We start from the raw sequence: 27,274 nt of genomic DNA, 5'->3' as shown, positions 1-27,274 counted from the left end.
CTCTTTGAGAGTGTCCCTTCGGCACAGAGACTCTTGCGGCAGCGGTGCGGCGCTTCCGACGCCTCCGACGGCCCGGGACTCTCCATGGCCGGAATTGCAGCGAGCGACTCGCCAGCCCCGCAAACACTCACCAGCCCCGGCTCCCGCATCTGTCCCCGCCCGCTGCTTCCATCCCTCCCTCAGCCCCGGCTCTCCAACACCCGCGGACCATGCAGTTTATCTGAGTTTTTACATTTTCGTCGATCACAGAATTTCTCACCACAGAGCGTGAGAAATTTCTGATCAGCGTGAGGGCATGAGAGTTTGCCTGAGGGCGTGATTCTCACACTCAAAGCATGAGAGTTGGCAGCCCTGTGACTGTGTGTGCCTGTGTGTGTGTGTTTGTGTGCCTCTCTTTGTTTGTGTGCCTGCCTGTGTGTGCATGAGTGTGTGTTTGTATGCGTGTGTGTGTGAGTGAGTGCGTTTGTGTGTGTGTGGCTGTGTGCGCGCGCCTCTGTGTATGTGTGTGACTGTGTGTGTGTGTGTGTGTGTGTGTGTGTGTGTGTGTGTGTGTGTGTGTGTGTGTGTGTGTGTGTGTGTGTGTGTGACTGGGGACATGCCAACCCCTGCTAACAGATTTTTAAAGGTATTTTATTTAATGATTCTTATCGTCCACAATAAATGTTATGAAACAAAATAAGATTTCCTAAAGAGGCGTGGTGACATATTGTGCAAGCAGTGAAGTGTGTGTGTTTGGTAGTGGAGTCGCTGGGAGGGATCGAACTGTCGAGTTCTGCTCAGTAAGGTTCCCTGGAGAACAATGTGATGGTTTAGTTTAGAGATACGGCACGGAAACAGGCCCTTCGGCCCACCAAGTCCACACCGACCAGCAATCCCTGCACACTGACCCCATCCCACACCCACTAGGGACAATTTTACATTTATAACCAAAGCCAAAAGTATAGGAGGAAACCTGAGATCTCGGAGAAAACTCACACGGTCACAGGGAGAACGTACAGACTCCGTTTAGACAGCACCTGTAGTCGGGATTGAACCCTGGTCCAGTGCTCCCACACCTCAAAAACAAATGTCCTTAAATAGAATCTCAAATTTCCTGGGATTTGATGGTATTTCCTGAAATTCCCCAACTGCGCACGCGGGGATACCGGGCCCACTGCGCACGCGCGGGGAGATGCCGTTATTTTGCGTCCCTACCGTGTCACTGCTGCCATTTTCAATTATGACGCAACTGACGGGCCTCCCCCGACTGCGCTGGCGCGGATGGTTGTAAATGTACTTTTTTCCCCTCAAATCATCCCGCGGGCCGGATGCAGAAATTTCCCAAAATTATTTCATTTCCCTAAAATTACCCGAAGACAATCAGAATTCCACGAGTTTCTCTACCGCTGAGCTACCGTGCCGCATCGGTGCTGATAGCAGGTGCAATAGGTGCTTGAAAAGGCAAAGAATCTTAGAATAAAGGGGAGGTCATTTAAGACTGAGGTGAGAAAAATCTTTTTCACCCAGAGAGCTGTGAATTTATGGAATTCCCTGCCACAGAGGGCAGTGGAGGCCAAGTCACTGGATGGATTTAAGAGAGAGTTAGATAGAGCTCTAGGGGCTAGTGGAGTCAAGGGATATGGGGAGAAGGCAGGCATATCAGGTTATTGATAGGGGACGATCAGCCATGATCACAATGAATGGCGGTGCTGGCTCGAAGGGCCGAATGGCCTCCTCCTGCACCTATTTCTATGTTTCTATGTTCTATGAATGGGGAGATGTATGTTGCAGGCATATACGCTGTTTAAATTGACCTTGTGGCCATGACAGACATGGTGGGTTAAACGGCCTGTCCCTCTGCTGTACTGTTCGACCTGCACCATCCACCCCACTCTTCACATTCTCACTTGGTCTATGTTTGTCCATCTCTCGATCCTACACACACCCCCCTCACTCCGTTCTCGGTTCAAAGAAGTTTGGTTGCTGGATGAACCATCAGTTGTAGGAGCAGTATTAGGTCATTTGGCCCATCAAATCATAGTCTTACAGCGTGGATACACCCTCTTCGCCCCAACTTGCCCACAACTGGCCAACATGTCCCATCTACAACTTTTTCACACAAAGGGTGGCGGGTGTATGGAACGAGCTGCCAGAAGAGGTAGTTGAGGCTGGGACTATCTTAACATTTAAGAAACAGTTAGACAGGTACATGGATAGGACAGGTTTGGAGGGATTTGGACCAAACGCAGGCAGGTGGGACGAGTGTAGATGGGACACTCGTCCCGCCTGCCTGCGTTTGGTCCAAATCCCTCCAAACCTGTCCTATCCATGTACCTGTCTAACTGTTTCTTAAATGTTAGGATAGTCCCAGCCTCAACTACCTCCTCTGGCAGCTCGTTCCATACACCCGCCACCCTTTGTGTGAAAATGTTACCCCTCAGGTTCCGATTAAATTTTTCCCCTTTCACCTTAAACGTATGTCCTCTGGTCCTCGATTCAACTACACTGTGATAGGAGCAGAATTAGGCCATTCGGCCCCTCTAGTCTGCCATTAAATAATGGTTGATCTATCTCCCTTTCAAACTCATTCTCCTGCCTTCTCCCCATAACCCCTGACACCTGTCCTAATCTAGAATCTAATAATCTCTGCCTTAAAAATATCCATTGACTTGGCCTTCACAGCATTTTGTGGCAATGAATTCCACAGATTCACCTCCCTCTGACTAAAGAAAAGCCTCCTCATCCCCTTCTTAAAGGAACGTCCTTTTATTCTGAGGCTATGACCTCCAGCCCAAACTCTCCCACTAGTGGAAACATCCTCACCACATCCATTCTATCCAAGCCTTTCACTATTCGATTCTCCATTCCCCTACTCTGGGATAGAGACCGTGCGTCTACCCGATCTATTCCTCTCGTGATTTTATACGTCTACTTCGCCATTCCATCTTGGCTGATCTATCTTTCCCTCTCAACCCCATTCTCTTGCCACTTTGTGGGCAATAACAGATTGTGGATGTACAAAGTATGGGTGTGAAGGAACTGCAGATGCTGGTTTAAACCGAAGATAGACACAAAATGCTGGAGTAACTCAGCGGGACAGGCAGCATCGCTGGAGAGAAGGAATGGGTTTGGAGATCTTCTTCCAGGTAGAGATACCTTGAGTAGAATTTCCCAGTTGAGCAGACAAAATGCGTATGAAGGAACTGCAGATGCTGGTTGAAACCGAAGATAGACACAAAAGTATGAGAAGGGTCTCGACCCCAAATGCCACCCATTCCTTCTCACCAGAGATGCTGCCTGTCCCGCTGAGTTACTCCAGCATTTTGTGTCTGTATGGACGATGGCTGGTCGATGATATGATTTTCCAGAAAAGCCAAAGGTAGATAAAAATGCTGGAGTAACTCAGCGGGTGAGGCAGCATATATGGAGTGAAGCAATAGGTGACGTTTCGGGTCGAGACCCTTCATCAGACTTTGGTGTCTTATCTTCGGTTTAAAAATCTTCAGTTTACAGTCTGAAGAAGCTACCCGAAACGTCACCTATTCTTTCGCACCATAGACACCAACATGGATTTTATTAAAAATGTCTACAGAAAAATGTCTAAATGTAATGAGGAGTGGATTAGTGAATGTAAAAGTGAAATCGCTAGCGAAATGGAAAAAAATCTCGGAGTTTTGCGTGTGCTTTTGGCGGACCAAGGAATCAAAGGCCAAATCTGTCTGACACACACACACACATCTCTTATACAACTGCAACATGACATCCCAACCTCTATACTCAATACTCTCACTGATGAAGGCCAAAGTGCTAAAAGCCTTTTTGACCACCTTATCTACCTGTGACTCGACCTTCAAGGAACCATGCACCTGCACTCCTAGATCCCTCTGCTCTACAACACTACCCAGAGGCCTACCATTTATTCTGTAGGTCCTGCCCTTGTTCGTTGTCCCAAAATCAAATACCTCACACTTTTCCATATTAAATTCCATCAACCATTCCTCCGCCCACCTGGCCAATCGATCCAGATCCTGCTGCAATCTTTCACAACCATCTTTACAATCTGCAAAACCAGTAAATTTTGTATCATCAGCAAACTTGCTAATCTTGCCCTGTATGTTCTCATGCAAATCATTGATGTAGATGACAAACAGTAGCGGGCGCAGCACCGAACCCTGAGACACACCACTAGTCACAGGCCTCCAGTCCGAGAAGCAACCATCCACCGTCACCCTCTGCTTCCTTCCATGGAGCCAATTTGCTATCCATTCAGCCATCTCTCCTTGGATCCCATGTGATCTAACCTTCCAGAGCAGCCTACCATGTGGAACATTGTCGAAGTCCATGTACACAACATCTACAGCTCTGCCCTCATTAACCTTTTTGGTCACGTCTTCAAAAAAATCAATCAGATTTGTGAGACACGACCTCCCACGTACAAAACCATGCTGACTGTCCATAATCAGCCATTGTCCATCCAAATGCCTGTATATCATACCACTCTCTCCAGTACTCTCCAATAACCTACCAACTACAGATGTTAAGCTCACCGGCGTATAGTTCCCATCATTTTCCCTGCAGCCTTTCTTGAAAAGAGGCACAACATTTGCCACCCTCCAGTCTTCCGGCACCTCCCCTGTATTTAAGGACGACTCGTAAATTTCAACCCGGTCTCCCACAATTTCCTCTCTAGTTTCTCACAATGTCCTTGGATGTATCATATCAGGCCCTGGAGATTTGTCTACCTTCAAACACGACAGTACCTTCGACGGTAACACTGACAGTTCTCAAGACACTTCCAGTGACTGCTCCAATTTCCTCCGTCCTACTATCTTTCTCCTTGGTAAATGCAGACAATATCCGAGTGTTTGTAGGATAGTGTTAATGTGGGGATCGCTGGCCGGCGCGAACTCGGTGGGCTGAAGGGCCTGTTTCCACGCTGTATCTTTAAACTAAACTAAAAGCCAATATTTAGTCAGAGTGAACCTCAACAGTACCAGAGGTGATAATCGAACTAGGTCCCTAGAACAGTGAGGCAGCCCCAACGCAACCTGTTTAGTTTAGTTTATAGATACAGCGCGGAAACAGGCCCTTCGGCCCACAGAGTCCGCGCCGACCAGCAATCCCCGCACATCAACACTGTCCTGCACACACTAGGGACAATTTACACTTACACCAAGCCAATTAACCTACAAACCTGCACGTCTTTGGAGTGTGGGAGGAAACTGAAGATCTCGGAGAAAACCCATGCGGTCACAGGGAGAACATACAAACTCCGTACAGATAGCACCTGTAGTCGGGATCGAACCCGGGTCTCTGGTGCTGCAAGCGCTGTAAGGCAGCAACTCTACCGCTGTGCCACTGTGTCGTCATAAGATCATAACTGAAGGGCCATTCGGCCCATCAAATCTTCTCCGCCAGTCAATCTTGGTTGATCTATCTCTCCTTCCTAACCCCGTTCTCCTGCCTTCTCCTGACACCAGTCCTGTGTTACCTGGGTCATGGGACATGTGTGGTGGGGTGGAGAGGCACGGATCAGGGTGGACAGCCAGCATCTTTTTCCCAGGATGGAAATATTGAATACTAGAGGGCACAGCTTTAGGGTGAGAAGGTACACATTTTATAGATGTGTGGGGCAGGTGTGGGTGGTGAGTGCCTGGAACGCGCTGCCAGGGGTGGTGGTGGAGGCAGATATGATAGTGGCGTTTAAGAGCGTTTTGGATAGGCACATGGATATGGAGGGATATGGATCATGTGTGAATAGAGTAAAGTTGCTCTTGGCATCGTTTTACACAGAGATTGTGGGCCGAGGGGTTTGTTCCTGTACTATACACTACTGTTCTATGTATGGGACTCGAGGGCACGGTCTCAAAATAGAAGGATGTACCTTTAGAAAGGAGATGGGGAGGAATTTCTTCAGCCAGAGGGTGGTGAATCTGTGGAATTCATTGCTGTGGAGGCCAAGTCAATGGGTATTTATAAAGCGTAGGTTCCAGATCAGTACGGGTGTCAAAGGTTATGGGGAGAAGGCAGGAGAATAGGGTGAGGAGGGAGAGATAGATCAGCCATGATCGAATGGTGGAGTTGACTTGATTGGCCGAATGGTCTAATTCTGCTCCTATGTGCAAGGAGATAAAAGTTGTTCTTGGCATCATGTTTGGCACATACATTGTGGGCCGAAGGGCCTGTTCCTGTGCGGTACTTTTCCACGTTCTAAATGTGAACCTCCCAGCGAGTTCATCTTCTCACCTACACTAGACCTGTTGAGTTCCTCAAGCACTTTGTGTGACACTGCATGAGTCTCACCTGCCCCTGTTTGACCCACATCCCTCTAAACCTATCCTATCCATGTACCTGCCTAATTGCTTCTTAAACGTTGCAATGGTACCTGCCTCATCTACCTCCTCCGGTAGCTCGTTCCATACACCCACCACCCTCTGTGTGAAAAAGATACTATTCAGATTCCTATGAAGTCACCTTGAACATTCTGGTGTCCTGAGTCCCCTACTCTGGGCAAGAGAAAATGGATAGGTGACGTTTCAAGTCGGGACGCTTCGTTAGTCACTTCTGTCTGATGAAGGGTCTGGACCCGAAACTTCACCTATACATGTTCCATGTACGGCGGCACGGTGGCGCAGCGGTAGAGTTGCTGACTTACAGCGCTTGCAGCGCCAGAGACTCGGGTTCGATCCCGACCACGGGTGCTGTCTGTATGGAGTTTGTACGTTCTACCCGTGACCTGCATGGGTTTTCTCCGAGATCTTCGGTTTCCTCCCACACTCCAAAGATGTACAGGTATGTAGGTTAATTGGCTTGGTAAATGTAAAAATAGTCCCAAGTTTGTGTAGGATAGTGTTATTGAATGGCGGTACTGGCTCGAAGGGCCGAATGGTCTACCCCTGCACCTATTGTCTATTGTCTATAATGTGCGGGGATCACTGGTCGGCGCGGACCAGCTGGGCCAAAAGAGGCCTGTATCTCTAAAACTAAAACTAAAATTAAGACAGATGCTGCTTGGCCCGCTGAGTTAAAGGCCTGTACGGCGATTTTTTCGGCGACTGCCGGCGTCATATCAGGGTCATTAAAAGATTTTGAACCTTTCAAAATCCAGCGTCGACAAAATAAATGTTGCGATACTTGAAAAAACGTTGCGCGTCAATACGCCATCACGCCGCGTCACTGCCGCATCACGCAGCAAATTTTTCGATGACCTGATACGTCAGTCAATGATGCCGGCGGTCCCCGAAAAAAATCGCCAAGTGGGACATGCCCTTTACTCCAGCGCTCTGTGAAACGTCACCTATCCATGTTAACCAGAGATGCTGCCTGGCCCGCTGGGTTACTCCAGCACTTTGTGTCTACAAAATGATATTGTTGGCTTTACTCTTCAGTGTTGCTGGCTTGAAGGGGCCCCTTTCCCAGATCTGGATGTGCCTCTTCCTGTTGAGTATTGTACGTGGACCTTTGGCAGAGACTCTAATGGGATTACGAGCAGCAGACCCATCTGAGCAGGGAGTTATGTCGAGTTAATGGAGATTTTATGATCTGCACATCTGCTTCCCATGGATTAAATCCTTGTACACGTGCCAATAATAAACATATACCGTATCGCTGCACCACTATTTCTCCCTTTATCATGTATCTCTACACTGTGGAGGCTTGATTGTAATCGTGTATTGTCTTACTGTTGACTGAATAGCACGCAACAAAATGTGATTTCTCTAATTTCAAGTAACCCTTGCATCCCCCCTCTCTCCGTCCCTCCCTCACCCAAGTCGTGGTACTAGTTTCACTGTCGTCCTGTTGAATTTCATTGTCTGCAACTCGTTTTCACCACAGCTACACATTGTCTGCAACTCGTTTTCACCACAGCTACACAATGGGCCACTTCCTTGATTATTGGGTTTTTTTTGCATATCTTTTGTTCATTTGTTCTACATCTCTCCATATAACCGTCTCTATCTCTCGTTTCCCTCTCCCCTGACTCTCAATATGAAGAAGGGTCTCGACTCGAAACATCACCTCTTCCCTTTCTACAGAGATGCTGCCTGAGTTATTCCAGGTTTTTGTGTCCATTTACAGTTTAAACCAGCATCTGCAGTTCCTTGTGTCGGAAGGAACTGCAGATGCTGATTTAAACCGAAGATGGACACAAAATGCTGGAATAACTCAGCGGGTCAGCTGAAGAGTCTAACTGCAGTTCCTTCCAATACCTCCTATTCCCCTCCCCCATTGGAGACCCTTGGACTATCTTTAATCGGACTTTTCTGGACTTTATGTAGCACTAAACATTGTTCCTTTGATCCTGTATCTGTACACTGTGGACAGTTGGATTGTAATCATGTATTGTCTTTCTGCTGACTGATTAGGACACAACAATAAGGTTTTCACTGCATCTCGATACACATGACAATAAACTAAACTGAATTAAAACTAAATTGATCACTTCTGTCTGTACCTGATCCATATCCCTCTATTTCCCGCACTTTCAAGTGCTCATCAAAAAGCCTCTTAAACGCCACTATCGTATCTGCCTCCACCACCACCCCTTGCAGCACGTTCCAGACCCCCACCACCCTCTGTGTAAAGAGACTTGACACATGTCCATTGACATTTTCCCCCTCTCACATTATAGCTATACTCTGGGAAACAGCTCCTGGGAAAAAGTTCATAAGTTTAGTTTAGAGAGACAGCACGGAAATAGGCCCTTCGGCCCACCGGGTTCGCGCGCGCTGACCAGCGATCCCTGCACACCAACACTATCCTACACCCACTAGTCACTATTTTTACATTTACCAAGCCAATTAACCTACAAACATGCACGTCTTTGGAATTTGGGAAGAAACCGAAGATCTCTGAGAAAACCCATGCAGGTCACGCGGAGAAGGTACAAACTCCGCACAGACAGAACCCGGGTCTCCGGCGCTACATTCGCTGCAAGGCAGCAATTCTACCGCTGCGCCATCGTGACTGCTCTAGTCTAGGAATTTTTGGAGCAGAATTAGGCCATGGGGCCCATCAAGTCTACTCTGCCATTCAATCACAGCTGATCTATCTTTCCCTCTCATCCCCATTCTCCTGCTTTCTCCCCATAACCCCTGACGCCAGTACGAATCAAAAAAGGTGAGACTGTCGATGCCATCTATGCGTCTCATAATTTTATGTACTTCTATTAAGTCTCCCATGAATTTTCTCACTATTTTAGTACACCTGCCATAAATAAACCAATACTGTCATACAGTACCTCCAATACAGTTGGAGATTGAGGGGAGACTTGATAGGAGTACATAAAAAAAGTATACATGATTTACAGTTTGAGCCGTCCACTGTGTACAGAGACAGGATAAGGAGAATAACGTTTAGTTTCAGCATAGTTTAGAGATACAGTGCAGAAACAGGCACTTCAGCCCACTGAGCCCGCAAAACGTACAAACTCCGTACAGACAGCATCCATTGTCGGGATCGAATCCGGTCTCTGGCACTGTAAGACAGTAGATCTACCGGTGCACCACCATGTGTTTAGATCAGTTTAACTTGCCATTACGATCGCCACAGACATTGTGGGCCGAAGGGCCTGTTCTTGTGCTGTACTGTTCTATGCTCTGTGCACATCTCTCTCCCTTGGTACCTCTCTCTTCTCTTGGCTTCCTCCCCCACACACGTACCCTGGGCTGTGCCTGGGTTTAATATTGTTGCGGGTATATTTTCTAAGTACATTTCCTGTTTAAGAGCTTGCACGTGCTTGAAGCCTGAAATAACAACAAGCTGTTGGGAACATAGAGCAGAACAAAAAAAACATAATTAGTGTTTTAGGTCAACAACGATCCTTACAGAAAGTCATCGACTTGCAATGTTAACTCTGTTTCTCTTTATACAGATGCAGCCTGACCTGCTGGGTATTTCTACCAGCTACTGTTTACTCATAAGGTCATAAGTGATAGGAGCAGATTTAGTCCATTTGGCCCATCAAGTCTACTCTGCCAATCAATCATGGCTGATCTATCTCTCCCTCCTAACCCCATTCTCCTGCCTTCTCCCCATAACCCCTGACACCTGTACTAATTACGAATCTGTTTGTCTCTGCCTTAAAAATATCCAAAATGTGACTTGGCCTCCACAGCCTTCTGTAGCAAAGAATTCCACAGATTTACCACCCTCTGACTGCAGAAATTCCATCTCATCTCCGTCCTAATGCAACGTCCTTTAATTCTGAGGCTATGACCACTAGTCCTTTCAATGACGTGTCCCCTCAACCTTCTAAACTCCAGCGAGTGCAGGCCCAGTGCCACCAAACACTCATCATATGTTAACCCACTCATTCCTGGGATCATTCCCATAAACCTCCTCTGGAACATCTCCAGAGCCAGCAAATCCTTCCTCAGATATGGGACCCAAAATTGCTCGCAATACTCCAAATAGAGCCTCAGCATTACACCCCTGTTTTTGGTTGCCAGCATTGCGTTTGTCTTCTTTACTACTGATTCGACTTGCAGGTTAATTTTTTGGGGATCTTGCGCCAGCACTCCCAAGTTCAGTTTAGTTTATTGTCACATGTACCGAGGTACAGTGAAAAGCTTTTGTTGCGTGCTATCCAGTCAGTGAACGACAATACATGATTATAATCGAACCGTCCACAGTGTACAGATACATGATAAGGTAATAACATTTAGTGCAAGGCAAAGCCAGCTAAGTCCAATCAAGGATAGTCAGAGTTACCAAAGATGTAGATAGTAGTTCTGGACTGCTCTCTGGCTGTGGTAGGATGATTCAGTTGCCCGATAACAGTTGGGATGAAACTGTCCCTGAATCTGGAGGTGCGCATTTTCACACTTCTATATCTTTTGCCTGATGGGAGAGGGGAGAAGAGGGAATGGCCGGGGTGTGACTTGTCCTTGATTAAGCTGCTGGCCTTGTCGAGGCAGCGTAAGGTATAAATGGAGTCAATAGAAGGGAGGTTGGTTTGTGTAACGGTCTGGGCTACGCCCATAATTCATTGCAATTTCATGCGGTCTTTGATGGAGCTGTTTCCAAACCAATCTGGGATGCATCCCGATAAAGTGTTACAATTTTCATCCATTTTTAGAGTGTTTGTTGTGTCTTAAAGAGGTATATTTACTCTTTTCCGTAGGGAGTACATAATCCCTAAGACTGTGTACCCTGTTCATACTATGCCCAAGTGTTCTCATTATGGATGCTGCTATTCTCAAGGTCTTAAGTGATACGAGCAAAATTAGGCCATTCAGCCCATCGCCTACTCCGCCATTCAATCATGGCTGATCTATCTCTCCCTCCTAACACCATTCTCCTGCTTTCTCCCCATAACCCCTGACACCCATACTAATCAAGAATCTATCTATCTCTGCCTTAAAAATATCCATCACTGTATGGGTGTAACGATCACCCATTCACTGATCACCAGTTCTATCCTACACACACCAGGGACAATTAACCTACTGATCTGCACGTCTTTGGGATGTGAGTGGAAGCCAGAGCACCCCGAGAGAACCCATGCGGTCACGGGGAGAAGGTACAAATTCCGTACAGATGGCAGCTGTAGTCAGGATCGAACCCGGGTCACTGGCGCTGTAAGGCTGTAACTCTACTGCTGCGCCACCGCTAAGCACACTGATATTTCTGGTTAATCAGGCAAACTCATGGCTATACAATGTAGAATGGCTTGGATAGAGTGGATGTGGAGGATGCTTCCACTAGTGGGAGAGTTTAGGACTAGAGGTCATAGCCTCAGAATTAAACATTCCTTTAGGAAGGAGGAATTTCTTTATTCATAGGGTGGTGAATCTGTGGAATTCTCTGCACAGACTTGGTCGGCCGAAGGTCCTGTTTCCAAGCTGTATCTCTAAGCTAAACTGCTGGCTGTAGTATAGAGATCACAAGACATAGGAGCAGAATTAGGCCATTCAGACCTTCGAGTCTGCTCCACCATTCGATTATGGCTGATCTAGATTTCCCTCTCAATCCCATTCTCCTGCCTTCTCCCTATATCCTTTGACACCGGTACTAATCAAGAACCTATCAATCTCCACTTTAAAAATACCCAATGACTTGTCCTCCCCTGCCGTCTGTGGCAATGAATTCCACAGATTCACTGCCCTCTGGCTGAAGAAATTCCTCTTCATCTCCATTCTAAAGGTACAGTGCCCTCCATAATGTTTGGGACAAAGACCCGTCATTTATGTGATTTTTTTTTCTATTACAAATCTCAAATTGTGGAGCACAGAGGCAAATGAATAAACGACAGGTCTTTGCCCAAACATTATAGAGAGCACTGTACGTCCTTTTATTCTGAGGCTGTGTCCTCTGGCCCTAGACTCTCCCACTTTCGGGCATGTCAGAACAGGAGCAAGGGTGGAGATCGGAATTAACAGTGAAGGCAAGAACAGAACTATCCACACGGAAAGGTACTGGAGACACAAGAGACTGCAGCTGCTGGAATCTTGAAGAAAACACAAAGTGCTGGAGAAATTCAGCAGGTCAGGCAGCATCTTTGGAGAGAATGTGTAGGAAGGAACTGCAGATGTTGGTTTACACCGAAGATAGACACAAATGCTGGAGTAACTCAGTGGGACAGGCAGCATCTCTGGATAGAAGGAATGGGTGACGTTTCGCGCCGAAACCCTTCTTCAGACCAGATCTCGACCTGAAACGTCATCCATTCCTTCTACCCAGAAATGCTGCCTGTCCTGCTGAGTTACTCCAGCATTTTGTGTCTACCTTCGACCTGAAAGATGTCGTCGTCATAGTCTCATACAGCACGGAAATGGGCTCCTCAGCCCAGTGCCCATGCCAACCAAGGTGCTTCATCTTCTATGGATAGACAACGGAGAGAATCTGTAGATACTGTCTGACCTGCTGAGGTCCTCCAGCACATTGTGTTTAGTTCAAGATTCCAGCATCTGCAGTCTCTTGTCCCCAGTACTTTTCCATGTTGATTGTTTATACAGATACATGGGTAGGCCAGGTTCAGAGGGATATGGGCCAAACACAGGCAGGCAGGACTAGTGTAGCAGGAACATGTTGGCATGTGTGGGTAAGATGCTCCGAAGGGCATGTTTCCATACTGTATCGCTCTATAACCTACAAACTTGCTCATCTTTGGAGTTTGGGAGGAAACCAAAGCACCCGGAGAAAGCACCCCGTAGTCAGGATCGAACCTGGGTCGCCGGCGCTGTGAGGCAGCAACTCTACCTCTGCATCACTGTGCTGCCCAACACTGTGTGATGGGCTGATGTATCCAAGAGGGGGAGGGGCAGAGACAGAGTCTTTGAGGCAACAGGCAATAAGGACAATAGACAATAGGTGCAGGAGTAGGCCATTCGGCCCTTCGAGCCAGCACCGCCATTCAATGTGATCATGGCTGATCATTCACAATCACTACCCCGTTCCTGCCTTCTCACCATATCCCTTGGCACCGCTATCTCTAGGAGCTCTATCTAACTCTCTCTTGAAAGCATCCAGAGAATTGGCCTCCGCTGTCTTCTGAGGCAGAGAATTCTACAGATTCACAACTGGGTGAAAAAGGTTTTCCTCATCTCCGTTCTAAATGGCCTACCCCTTATTCTTAAACTGTGGCCCCTGGTTCTGGACTCCCCCGACATCGGGAACATGTTTCTTGCCTCTAGCGTGTCCAATCACTTAATACTCTTATATGCTTCAATAAGAGTGCCTCTCATCCTTCTAAACTCCAGAGTATACAAGCCCAGCCACTACAACATATGTTTATCTATCAATATATGACAGTCCCGCCATCCCAAGAATTAACTTTGTGAACCTGCGCTGCAGTCCCTCAATAGCAAGAATGTCTTTCCTCAAATTTGGAGACCAAAACTGCACACAGGAGAGAGGAAAGTTTAGGCAGATGAATTGGGATGTGGGAGGGTGAAGCAAAGACTGGCAGGGCCAGATAAGGGAGGTTTGACGGGAGGTTGGGGGAGGGAGAATGTCTCAGTCACAGGGCTAGGCTTGCAAGAATGTCGCCTGTATGGTCGTGAGTTCCTTCCTACATGTATCCGCAGTTCCTTCCTACACATGCTATACGTACAGTCACACACACATATATATACACGCACATATATACATAGAGTCATAGAGTGATACATGTGGATAAATGTGAGGTTATCCATTTTGGTGGCAAAAACAGGAAAGCAGACTATTTTCTAAATGGTGGCCGACTAGGAAAAGGGGAGATGCAGCGAGACCTGGGTGTCATGGTACACCAGTCATTGAAAGTGGGCATGCAGGTGCAGCAGGCAGTGAAGAAAGCGAATGGTATGTTAGCTTTCATAGCAAAAGGATTTGAGTATAGGAGCAGGGAGGTTCTACTGCAGTTGTACAGGGTCTTGGTGAGACCACACCTGGAGTATTGCGTACAGTTTTGGTCTCCAAATCTGAGGAAGGACATTATTGCCATAGAGGGAGTGCAGAGAAGGTTCACCAGACTGATTCCTGGGATGTCAGGACTGTCTTATGAAGAAAGACTGGATAGACTTGGTTTATACTCTCTAGAATTTAGGAGATTGAGAGAGGATCTTATAGAAACTTACAAAATTCTTAAGGGGTTGGACAGGCTAGATGCAGGAAGATTGCTCCCGATGTTGGGGAAGTCCAGGACAAGGGGTCACAGCTTAAGGATAAGGGGGAAATCCTTTAAAACCGAGATGAGAAGAACTTTTTTCACACAGAGAGTGGTGAATCTGGAACTCTCTGCCACAGAGGGTAGTCGAGGCCAGTTCATTGGCTATATTTAAGAGGGAGTTAGATGTGGCCCTTGTGGCTAAGGGGATCAGAGGGTATGGAGAGAAGGCAGGTACGGGATACTGAGTTGGATGATCAGCCATGATCATATTGAATGGCGGTGCAGGCTCGAAGGGCCGAATGGCCTACTTCTGCACCTAATTTCTATGTTTCTATGTTTCTATGATACAGTGTGGAAACAGGCCCTTCAGCCCAACTTGCCCACACCAGCCAACAATGTCCCAGCTACACTCGTCCCACCTGCCTGCTCTTGATCCATATCCCTCCAAACTTGTCTTATCCATGCACCTATCTAATTGTTTCTTAAACATTGCGATAGTCCCAGCTTCAACTACCACCTCCGGCAGCTCGTTCCATACACCCACCGCCCTCTCCCTACACCCAACACTCTCTAGGGCTCTACCGTTTACTGTACAAGCCCTGAACTGAGTCGAGGCTCCAGAAGGCGCTAGTCAGGCCGCATTTGGAATATTGTGAGCAATTCTGGGGCCTGTATCTGAGGAAGGATGTGCTGGGTCTGGAGAGGGTCCAGGGGAGGTTTTCAAGAATGATCTCAGGAACATATGATGAGTGTTTGACGGCAATGGGCCTGTACTCGCTGGTGTTTAGAAGAATGAGGGGGGACCTCATTGAAACATACAGAATAGTGAAAGGCTTGGATACAGTGGATGAGGAGAGGATGTCTCCACTAGTGGGAGAGTCTAGGACTAGCGGTCACAGTCTCAGAATTAAAGGACGTTCTTTTAGGAAGGGGATGAGGAAAAATGTATTTAGTCAGAAGGTGGTGAATCTGTAGAATTCTTTGCCACAGATGGTTGTGGAGGCCAAGCCAGTGGATATATTTAAGGCAGACTTAGATTCTTGATTAGTACAGGTGTCAGGGGTTATGGGGAGAAAGCAGGAGAATGGGGTTAGGAGGGAGAGATAGATCAGCCATGATTGAATGGCGGAGTAGGCGATGGGCCGAATGGCCTAATTCTGCTCCTGTCACTTATGATCTTTTGATCTAATCTGGTTTAATATACCATAGTGCAATAGCTCATACTTGTCCGAGTTAAATTCCATTTGCCATTCCCTGGCGCATTTCCCAACTGATCCAGATCCTGTTGTAAACTTAAATATCCTTCCTCACTCTCCACTCTATCACCAAATTTGGTGTCATTTGCAAATGTATTAACAATGTTAACCACATTGTCACAGTGGCGCAGCGGTAGAGTTGCTGCCTTACAGCGCCAGGGACCCGGGATCAATCCTGATTACGGGAGCTGTCTGTACCGAGTTTGTACGTTCTCATGGGTTTTCTCCGGGTACTCCGGTTTCCTCCCATATCTCAAAGACTTGCAGGTTTGTAGGTTCATTGGCCTCTGTAAATGAGCACCTGGTGTGTAGGATAGAACAAGTGTAGGGGTGATCGTTGGACAGCGTGGACTCAGTTGGATGAAGTGACTGTTTCTGCGATGTATCTCTCAACTAAACTAAATGGGTGTGCAGGGGGGAGGCAGGAAATAGGAGGGTATTAATTAAAATCAGAGAATTCAATGTTCATACCATTAGATTGAAATAATGAGTTGAGTTGCAAGGCCAGTTCCGTTTAATTTAGAGATACAGAGTTGAAACAGGCCCTTCGGCCCACCGAGTCCACACCGACCAGCGGTCCCCGCACATTAACACTACCCTACACAAACGAGGGACAATTTTTACAGTTACACCAAGCCATTTAACCTACAAACCCCTACGTCTTTGGAGTGTGGGAGGAAACTGAAGATCACGGAGAAAGCCCACGCAGGGCACGGGGAGTACGTACAGGCAAGCACCCGTAGTCGGGATTGAACCCGGGTCTCAGGCGCTATAAGGCAGCAGCTCTACCGCTGCGCCACTGTGGCCGCCAGTTGATGGTTTGTTTTCTGCAGAGTTGAGCTCGTCTCATTGTCCCACAGGCCAGTAATTGGGACATTAAACCAATTACTGAGCTGTAATTGAATAGAGGAGCCAGCATGAGAAATGTTAACCAGCGGTTTCTCATTAAACAAGCACATAGCCTTAGGGGAGCATTAGTGTAATGATTAAGTTGTTTGGATGGAAGCCAGCGTTTGGAGCTGTTGATCCAGAGACTTGAGTTCAGATCCCTCGACGGAAGATGAAGCACTTAGATTCAAATGAGGAAAAAAATCTGGAATTTTTCATGGGAGAGTTGCTCTCAATTATTGTGACCATGAAATCACTGGATTGTCATCAAAAACCTAGGTGGTTCCCTGACGTTCCGGCAGCCCGACTTGGAGCTGTGGCGGTGTTCCAGCGGCAGACCCGACTTGGGGCTGTGGCGGCATACCGGCGGCGGCGGCTCGGCCGCGGGCCAGTGGACGACATCGTCGGGAGCTCGCAGTTCACAGGTTGGTGACCTGTTTTTCCGGAGCTCCCGCAACAACAGCTTCGTCCGCTGGACTGGAGGGCGGTAGCTTCGACCACTTCGGGCCGCGGAGTTTGAACTGGCCCGTTCGCGAAGCTGGATTCAGCCGCGGGACTGACTTACCATCACCCGGCGAGGTCACAACATCGGAGGCCTGGATCGCCTCAACGCAGAGGGAGAACAAGGAGGGAAGAGACAAAGACTTTGAGATTTTTGCCTTCCATCGCAGTCAGGAGGTGCCTGGTGAACTCACTGTGGTGGATGTTAAATTTTGTGTTTATTGTGTGTTTTTGTTATTTTTATTATATGTATGACTGCAGGCATGAAATTTTGTTCAGACCGAAAGGTCTGAATGACAATAAAGGGAATTCAAATTTTAAAAAATTGTAAATTGTCCCTAGTGTGTGTGGGATGGTGTTAGTGGTCAGCACGGACCGAAGTGCCTGCCTCCGCGCTGTATCTCCAAACTAAACCAAGACAATCTCTCTGCTCTTTCTGGATGACAATAGATCCTCCTCTGGAAAGAGCTGGCAAGGAATCGCCATGCTCCAACGTCATTCAGTTCAGTGTAGTTTATTGTCACGTGTACCGAGGTACAGTGAAAAGATTTGTTGCGTGCAAACCGGTCAGCGGAAAGACAATACATGAGCCGTCCACAGTTTATAGATACTGGATTGAGATTTAAGAGTGTGGAGCGATTGTAATATGTATTAGTAGATCTGTTTCTGCGTTAGCATGCAAATAGTCGCCTGGTTTGGGGCGCCATCTTGGAAGCTTCCTTCTTTCAGTGCAGCTGAGAGCCCATCGTACTTTGGGTTGCTATATTCTGTAGACTCACAATATTCTGAGTAAGAATATTCCACCTCGGATCAAAACTAGATGAGCCATCCATCACCCTTGCATCCACATTCTCCACAAACTACAGGGAGAGGTTGAGTCGGCCGGGACTCTATTCCTTGGAGCACAGGAGTATGAGGGGTGATGTTATAGAGGTGTATAAAATCATGAGAGGAATAGATGGGGTAGATGCACAGTCTCTTGCCCAGAGTAGGGGAATCGAGGACCAGAGGGCAGAGATTTAATGTGAAGGGGAAAAGACTTAATCGGAATCCAAGGGGTAACTTTTTCACACAAAGGGTGATGAGTGTATGGAATGAGCTGCCAGAGGACATAGTTGAGGCTGGGACTATGCCAACGTTTAGGAAACAAAGTTAGACAGGTACATGGATAGGACAAGTTTGGAGGGATATGGACCAAACGCAGGCAAATGGGACGTGCAGCTGGGACATGTTGGCAAGTGTGGGCAAGTTGGGCCAAAGGCCTGTTTCCACACTGTATCACTTTATGACTCTATAAGGGCAGGGCTGCTGCCTCACCACACCATAGACTCGGGTTCGATCGTGACTACGGGTGCTGTATGACTTGAGTTGAGTCCAGCAATAGTGGGAGAGACTAGAACCAGAGGGTACAGCCTCAGATTAAAAAAGTAGACGAGATGGGCCGAATGGCTTCATTCAACCCCTGTAACATGAGCTGATGATTGTAATGTGTGATTGCAGGTCAACATCCTCCCAGAATCCAAAGACGTACAGATTTGTAGGTGAATTGGCCTCGGTAAAAAATTTTTTTTCATTTTCCATGTTAATAAGTGATCGGAGCAGTATTAGGCCATCTGGCCCATCAAGTCTACTCCTCCATTCAATCATAGCACATTATAATGTTATTTCACTTATCTATAAACAAGTAATGATGAACAGATACCAGTCAGTCAATGAGAAAAAATATGTACAAATCCAGAATCAACAAATTTACCCCCTGGGGGTAAATTTACCCCAGGTTGGGAACCCTTGTCCTAAAGGTACGTCCTTTAATTCTGAGGCTGTGGCTTCTGGTCCTCGACTCTGTCACCAGTGGAAACATCCTCCCCACATCCACTCTATCCAGGGCTTTCACTGTACGGCAAGTTTCAATGAGGTGCCCTCTCATCCTCCTAAACTCCAGTGAGTAGAGGCCCAGTGCTATCACACGTTGATCGTATCCACTGATTCCTGGGATCATTCTCGTAAACCTTCTCAGGGCCCTAGCGTGTTGTGGGAGAGTGCTAGGGTACGTGATGATCACTGGTCGGCGTGGACTCAGTGGGCTGAAGGGGCCTGTTTCCACACTGCGTCTAGTGAGAACTGCATTGGATTCATTCACTCTGGGAATCTTGCTCGGATTTCTGCACATCTCACTGCAATCAGCCTTCTCGTCTCTACCTTGTTCTACCCATTGAAGCCAATCAGCTCTGCACAGCAAGTTGTCTGACATCTGTTTCATACTTGTCATCTAATTTAACACTCAGTTAATATTTGCTCCTATTTCTAAACGCGCTCCGCGTAGAACTGATCCCCCGTTGCCTCGGGAGAAGACGATGAGCTTTCAGTTGAATTATTATGGAGATAGCAGTAAATTCCAATTAGCTGGAAGCATATTGCTTGCGGAGTTTAAATTAGTTTAGGGATACAGCACGGAAACCGGCCCCTCGGCCCACCGAGACCAGGCCAACCCACGCATTGGCATTATCCTACATACACTAGGGACAATATTTTACATAGGAAATAGGCGCAGGGCTAGGTCATTTGCCCCTTCGAGCCAGCACCGCCATTCATATAATCATGGCTGAATATCCTAAATCAGTACCCCTTTCCTGCTTTCTCCCCATATCCTGTGGTTAAAGTGCACCTCGTCAGATTTTAATAAAGGCCATTTTTATACTTTGTTTTCACCATGTAGAAATTACAGCAGTGTTTACACATAGTCCCCCCCCATTTCAGGGCTCCTTAATGTTTGGGACACTGCAATGTCATGTAAATGAAAGTAGTCATGTTTAGTATTTTATTGTATATCCTTTACATTGCAATGACTGCTTGAAGTCTGCGATTCATGGACATCATCAGTTGCTGGGTGTCTTCTCTGGTGACGCTCTGCCAGGCCTGTATTGCAGCCATTTTAGCTTATGCTTGTTTTGGGGGCTAGTCCCCTTCAGTTATCTCTTCAGCATATAAAAGGCATGCTTAATTGGGTTCAGATCGGGTGATTGACTTGGCCACTCAAGAATTGACAATTTTTTAGCTTTGAAAAACTCTTTTGTTGCTTTAGCTGTATGTTTGGGATCATTGTCTTGCTGTAGAATGAACCGCCGGCTAATGAGTTTTGAGGCAATTAGTTGAACTTGAGCAGATAGGATGTGTCTATACACTTCAGAATTCATTATGCTACTACCATCAGCAGTTGTATCATCAATGAAGATAAGTGAGCCAGTACCTTCAGCAGCAATACATGCCCAGGCCGCAACACCCCCACCATCGTGTTTCGCAGATGAGGTGGTATGCTTCGGATCTTGGGCAGTTCCTTCTCTCCTTTACTCTGATATAAGTTAATCTTTGTCTCATCTGTCCACAAGACCTTTTTCCAGAACTGTGGTTGCTCTTTTAAGTACTTCTTGGCAAATTGTAACCCGGCCATCCTATTTTTGCAGCTAACCAATGGTTTGCATCTTGTAATGTAGCTTCTGTATTTCTGCTTATAAAGTCTTCTGCGGACAGTGGTCATTGACAAATCCACACCCGACTTCTGAAGATGTTTCTGATCTGTCGGACAGGTGTTTGAGGATTTTTCTTTATTATAGAGAGAATTCTTCTGTCATCAGCTGTGGAGGTCTTCCTTGGCCTGCCAGTCCCTTTGCGATTAGTCAGCTCACCAGTGCTCTCTTTCTTCCAACAGTTTTATTCTTGTTTCTCAGTCTTATAATGGCTCTTTGACTTTCATTGGCACAACTTTGGTCCTCATGTTGATAAAGTTTCCAAAGGTGATGGAAAGACTGGAGGAAAGACTAAGTGCTGAGAGCTCTCTTATACCTGCATTAAGGAGGCAATTAAACACACCTGAGCAATTAAACACACCTGTGAAGCCATGTGTCCCAAACATTATGGTGCCCTGAAATGTAGGGACCATGTATAAATACAGCTGTAATTTCTACATGGTGAAACCAAAATGTATAAAAATACCCTTGAATAAAATCTGACTGTACAATTTAACCATATGTGATATTTTCTATTACAAATCTCAAATTGCGGAGCACAGAGGCAAATAAATAAATGATGGGTCTTTGTCCCAAACATTATGGAGGGCACTGTACAAACCTGTACGTCTTTGGTGTGTGGGAGAAAAGCGAAGATGTCGGAGAAAGCCCACGCAGGTCACGGGGAGAACGTACAAACTCTGTACAGACAGCACCTGTAGTCAGGATCAAACCGGGATCTCTGGCGCGGTGAGGCAGCAACTCTACCGCTGAGCCGCCGTGCCATCCGTTGCTTTCCCTGTCACAGTAAAACCAAGATCAGTGGTGTAGTTTGTACAGGAAGGAGGTTGAGGAAAGGTTGACCGTAGCTTCGGGCATTGAGAGTTCTCAGATCAGTGCTGAGGTGATTTATGGACCATTTCTCCTCTTGTTTGTTTCTGGCATTTGTTAATTCAGTTAACAGCATCGGTTTCCTCCCGCACTCTAAAAACGTACAGGTCTGCCAGTTAATTGGCTTGGTATAAATGTATAAATGTAAAGAATTGTCCCTAGTGTCCCTATCTTTGATCGCACGTTATCTTGCCTTAAACCTTATACACATTATTGCCATATTCTGCATCTGTACGCTGTGAATGGCTCGATTGTGGTCATGTATTGTCTTTCCGTTGACTGGTTAGCACGCAACCAAAGCTTTTCACTGTATCTCGGTACATGTGACAATAAACTAAACTTCAACTAATCCTCAAAGATAAACTGGTTTTCAAGAGAGAGTTAGATAGAGCTCTTAGGGCTAACGGAATCAAGGGATAGGGGGAGAAAGCACGGGGTACTGATTGTGGATGATCAGCCATGATCACATTGAATGGCGGTGCTGGCTCAAAGGGCCGAATGGCCTAAACCTGCACCTGTTTTCTATGTTTCTAACCTAACTTAGAAAGTTAGGAAAGAAACGGGAATAGTGCCGGAGGATTGGCGTACTGCGCATGTTGTTCCATTGTTTAAAAAGGGGTCTAAGAGTAAACCTAGCAATTATAGACCTGTTAGTTTGACGTCAGTGGTGGGCAAATTAATGGAAAGAATACTTAGAGATAATATATATAAGCATCTGGATAAACAGGGTCTGATTAGGAACAGTCAACATGGATTTGTGCCTGGAAGGTCATGTTTAACTAATCTTCTTGAATTTTTTGAAGATGTTACTCGGGAAATTGATGAGGGTAAAGCAGTGGATGTTGTGTATATGGACTTCAGTAAGGCCTTTGACAAGGTTCCTCATGGAAGGTTGGTTAAGAAGGTTCAATGGTTGGGTATTAATGGTGGAGTAGCAAGATGGATTCAACAGTGGCTGAATGGGAGATGCCAGAGAGTAATGGTGGATGGTTGTTTGTCAGGTTGGAGGCCAGTGACGAGTGGGGTGCCACAGGGATCTGTGTTGGGTCCACTGTTGTTTGTCATGTACATCAATGATCTGGACGATGGTGTGGTAAATTGGATTAGTAAGTATGCAGATGATACTAAGATAGGTGGGGTTGCGGGTAATGAAGTAGAGTTTCAAAGTCTACAGAGAGATTTATGCCAGTTGGAAGAGTGGGCTGAAAGATGGCAGGGAGTTTAATGCTGATAAGTGTGAGGTGCTACATCTTGGCAGGACAAATCAAAATAGGACGTACATGGTAAATGGTAGGGAATTGAAGAATGTAGGTGAACAGAGGGATCTGGGAATAACTGTGCACAGTTCCCTGAAAGTGGAATCTCATGTAGATAGGGTGGTAAAGAAAGCTTTTGGTGTGCTGGCCTTTATAAATCAGAGCATTGAGTATAGAAGTTGGGATGTAATGTTAAAATTGTACAAGGCATTGGTGATGCCAATTCTGGAGTATGGTGTACAATTTTGGTCGCCAAATTATAGGAAGGATGTCAACAAAATAGAGAGAGTACAGAGGAGATTTACTAGAATGTTGCCTGGGTTTCAGCAACTAAGTTACAGAGAAAGGTTGAACAAGTTAGGGCTTTATTCTTTGGAGCGCAGAAGGTTAAGGGGGGACTTGATAGAGGTTTTTAAAATGATGAGAGGGATAGACAGAGTTGACGTGGAAAAGCTTTTCCCACTGAGAGTAGGGAAGATTCAAACAAGGGGACATGACTTGAGAATTAAGGGACTGAAGTTTAGGGGTAACATGAGGGGGAACTTCTTTACTCAGAGAGTGGTAGCTGTGTGGAATGAGCTTCCAGTGAAGGTGGTGGAGGCAGGTTCGTTTTTATCATTTAAAAATAAATTGGATAGTTATATGGATGGGAAAGGAATGGAGGGTTATGGTCTGAGCGCAGGTATATGGGACTAGGGGAAAATATGTGTTCGGCACGGACTAGAAGGGTCGAGATGGCCTGTTTCCGTGCTGTAATTGTTATATGGTTATATGGTAACTTAAACTCGTTGATGAGACCACACTCTGAGTACAGTGTGTCATAATGGTCACCCAGCTATAGAAGGAATAGCTCCTATCTTTTGGCGACACTGGGCCTGTACTCGTGGAATATTGTGAGCAGTTTTGGGCCCCATATCTGAGGAAGGATATGCTGGCTCTCCAGGGGAGGTTTACAAAAATGATCCCAGGAATGAGTAGGTTAACCTGTGATGAGCGTTTGACAGCACTGGGCCTGCACTCGCTGGAGTTTAGAAGGATGAGGGGAGACCTCATGGAAACTTACCGAACAGTCAAAGGCATGGATAGAGTTGATGTGGAGAGTATGTTTCCACAAGTGGGAGAGTCTAGGACTGGTGGCTAAACTCAAAACTAAACTCAAAATGAAAATCTGCTTTTTCGTATATCTCCAGGCACGAAGCCCAAAGTCAGGGGCGTTCGCTTCAGGCCCGAGAGTCACGAGGGGCCAGCCAACCATGTTCACTTTGAAGAGAAGCTGCACGACTCCATTGTCATGGTGACCCAAGAGGAAGACGGGAGTTTTTTAGTGAAGGTGAGGTAACAAAATGCTTGACTGGTTGAGTTTTTAAAAAAAGTTTCAGCCAGAGGGTGGTGAATCTGTGGAATTCTTTGCCACAGACGGCTGTGGAGGGCAAGTCAGTGGATAATTTTAAGGCGGTGACTGACAGATTCTTGATTAGTATGAGTGTCAGAGGTTATGGGAAGAAGGTAGGAGAATGGGATTAATAGATAGATCAGCCATGATTGAATGGCAGAGTAGACATGATGGGCCGAATGACCTAATTCTGCTATTATGACGAATTTATAAAAAGTTATTGATCGAGAACTATTAAATGGGCCTACCTTAGGTGGGCCATCTTAGCTGGCTTGGTCGGCTTGGGCTTAGTGGCCTGTTTCCGTGTTGTTTGACTCTCTGATGATGATGATACTATATTGTCACTTGTAACTACTGTAGCTAGGTGCAGTGAATATTTTTGTTTCTGCATGCAAAGTTTACAAAAGAGTCGCCATAAAGACACTGACAAAGTTACAAAAAGTACTCGTCTCTTCTTTGTCCCCCCCCCACACCGGGTCCCTCTTAGTTTCTAGTTTTAGCACCAAGTCCGCACCGACCAGCAATCCCCGCACACTAACACTACCCTGCATACACACTAGGGACAATTTAGATATGCACCAAGCCAATTAACCTGCAAACCTGTGCGTCTTTGGAGTGTGGGAGGAAACCGAAGATCTCAGAAAAAACCCACGCAGTTCAAGAGGAGAACGTACAAACTTCGTACAGACAGCGGGTCTTTGGCGCTGTGAGGAAGCAACTCTACCGCTGCGCCATTGTTCTCAGCAGTGCAGCCCGTCGATCTCGGCCCGAGTGCGTTGGAGATTGATTGAAACTAATACAGCATGCAACCAGGCCCTTCGGCCCACCTATTCCATGCCGACCATCGATCACCCACCCACGCTGGCTCAGCATTATACCCATTTTCCCATCCACTCCCTACGCATTTGGGCCAATTTAAGCTACAGTGGGACAATTAACCTGCAAACCCGCACGTCTTTCGGATGTGGGAAGAAACCGGAGTACCCCAGGTGGAAACCCTCGTGGTCTCGGGGAGAACGTGCAAACTCCTCACAGACAGCACCCGAGGTCAGGATCGGACCCGGCAGATGCTGCGCCAATGCACTACTGCTCTGCTGATAAAGACCTCCCTGAGCAGCTTGGGGGACAAAGGTGGACGGGCGAGGAGAGGGACATGAGTTCGCTGGTCGATCCACACGACCGAGGGAAGGCGACGGCTGGAGGCCACGCAGCAGCCTGGGGCTCGCCTGAATCAGGTGCCGCTCAGAAGACCCACAGCGCTGTAAAGAAGAGTCACCAACACTCTGTGACTTTACTCCAGTTTATTCATACTGTACATACATTACTGCACTAGCTGTACGTGGTCTGTCACGGGAACTAGAGAGAGATCAGTGGGTGCGGAGGTTGTAATTATACTTGTGAGATGGGGAGTGGTTAGTAGTGGTGAGGTCACTATGTTAAAGGTGCATGCACATATCATCTACATCCTTCCCCTTAGAAACAAGAGGCAACAAGGTAGTGACAGGGCGACCACGTCTCATGCGCTGTGAACAGTTACGCAAAGTCGCCATAGCGGACGGGCGGCTTGACAACGCGCCCCGACCGGGTCCGCATCTCGCCATCTCCCCTCCCTGCAGGAAGAAGAGGAACAGGCGCAGGGGCAGGAGACCGAACCGGAACGGGGGATCCGGGAGGAGAGGGAGAAGACGGAGAAGGAGGAGGGGAAACGGGTGCAGCAGCGGGCAGACGGGCAGGCGAGGGAGGATGAGCCGGAGGAGACTTTGGCTGGTAGAGCTGAGAAGGCAGGGTCCGAGGCATGGCGGGGGGCGGCGGGCGGTATAGGAGACTGCAGCGGATGGAGCAAAAGGGTCAGCGGGCGGATGGTGGAGGCTCGTTGACGAGCCGCAGGTGTTGGCGGGACCGGCGGTAAACGGTGCCGTCATGGTCGACTAGATAGGAACGCGGCGAGCCCGCGTTACCGATGACGGTGGCGAGCCTGGAGTGGCCGGAGGGGGACTGCATTCGGACGACTTGACCGGGGAATAGACGCGGGAGGGGGCGGCAGGACTTATCGTGGGAGCGCTTCTGGATCTCGTGCTTAAGGGCAATGCGCTCCTGGACAGCAGCGGGCTTGAGGACGGAGGGCACGAGGGAGCACTGGGCCACCGGGATGGGGGGCCTTGTGGTGCGAGACATGAGTCGCTGTGCCGGGGAGCCCATGGCAGGGTCGCGGGAGATGTTGCGAAGGTTAAGGGCAGGTAAGTCTGAGTGAGACAATCGACAATGTTCCAGCAAGTCCTTAGCACTGCGGACTGCGCGCTCTGCCAGGCCGTTGCTCTGCGGGTACTCCGGGCTGCTGGTGTAGTGGCGGAAATTCCAGCTGGCCGCAAAATCCCGAAAATCGGCGCTCATAAACTGGCTGCCATTTTCCGACTGCAGGCTGGCCAGGGAGCCGAAGGTAGCGAAGTGGCGGCGCAGCTTCCCGATAACGGCCGAAGACGTGAGGGAGTGCAGCTGGTCAACCTCGAACCAGCTGGAGTAAGAGTCGACAAGGACCAGGAAGTGCTTGCCACGCCACTCGAAAATGTCAGTGGCAACCGCCATCCAGGGCAGCTCAGGAGCAGGCTGCTGCAGAAGCGGCTGTCGTTGCTGGTGGGGAGCGAGGCTGTTGCAGAAATTACACGTTTTGCCCAAGGCAGGGCACACATTAAATTGATGAGAGGCAAAGTTGCAATTGGGGCAACGCTGCGGGTTGCTCCCCCGGGTGCAGGGGGCCCCTGTTGTCGTGGCGGGCCCGTGTTCCGCCGACGGCCAGCAACACTGGCAAAGTTAATGTCATGATCAGCCGGTGACACCACCGAGGAGACAGCCTCGGCCATACGGGAGGCGTGCAGAGCCTCATCAAAAGACAGGTCGGGCTTGTGCAGAAGTTCAGCCCTCAGCTTTTCATCACGTAGACCATAAACCAGAATGTCCCGGGTCAGTTCATCGGGGGTCAGCGTGTCAAGGCGGCACCGCCTGGCCAGGTGTCGCAGCGC

The 27,274-nt window shown here is 47.6% G+C and overlaps 1 protein-coding gene across 1 annotated transcript in view; it reads left to right on the top strand.

The window, feature by feature from the left end:
* Positions 1–1,219: 1,219 nt before the first annotated feature.
* LOC116970184 (UPF0687 protein C20orf27 homolog) overlaps positions 1,220–27,274 on the top strand; it is a 45,989-nt gene continuing 19,934 nt past the window's right edge. Inside the window, exons 1-4 of the mRNA XM_033016891.1 lie at positions 1,220–1,266; positions 5,398–5,406; positions 12,338–12,342; positions 24,055–24,194. Coding sequence (XP_032872782.1) covers positions 1,220–1,266; positions 5,398–5,406; positions 12,338–12,342; positions 24,055–24,194 — 201 coding nt within the window. The remainder of the gene's footprint in view (positions 1,267–5,397; positions 5,407–12,337; positions 12,343–24,054; positions 24,195–27,274) is intronic.

Source organism: Amblyraja radiata, unplaced genomic scaffold (genome assembly GCF_010909765.2).
Source record: "Amblyraja radiata isolate CabotCenter1 unplaced genomic scaffold, sAmbRad1.1.pri scaffold_613_ctg1, whole genome shotgun sequence".
Taxonomy (NCBI): domain Eukaryota; kingdom Metazoa; phylum Chordata; class Chondrichthyes; order Rajiformes; family Rajidae; genus Amblyraja; species Amblyraja radiata.
The sequence above is the reverse complement of the archived record's forward strand: the minus strand, read 5'-3'. Positions and strand labels throughout refer to the sequence as shown.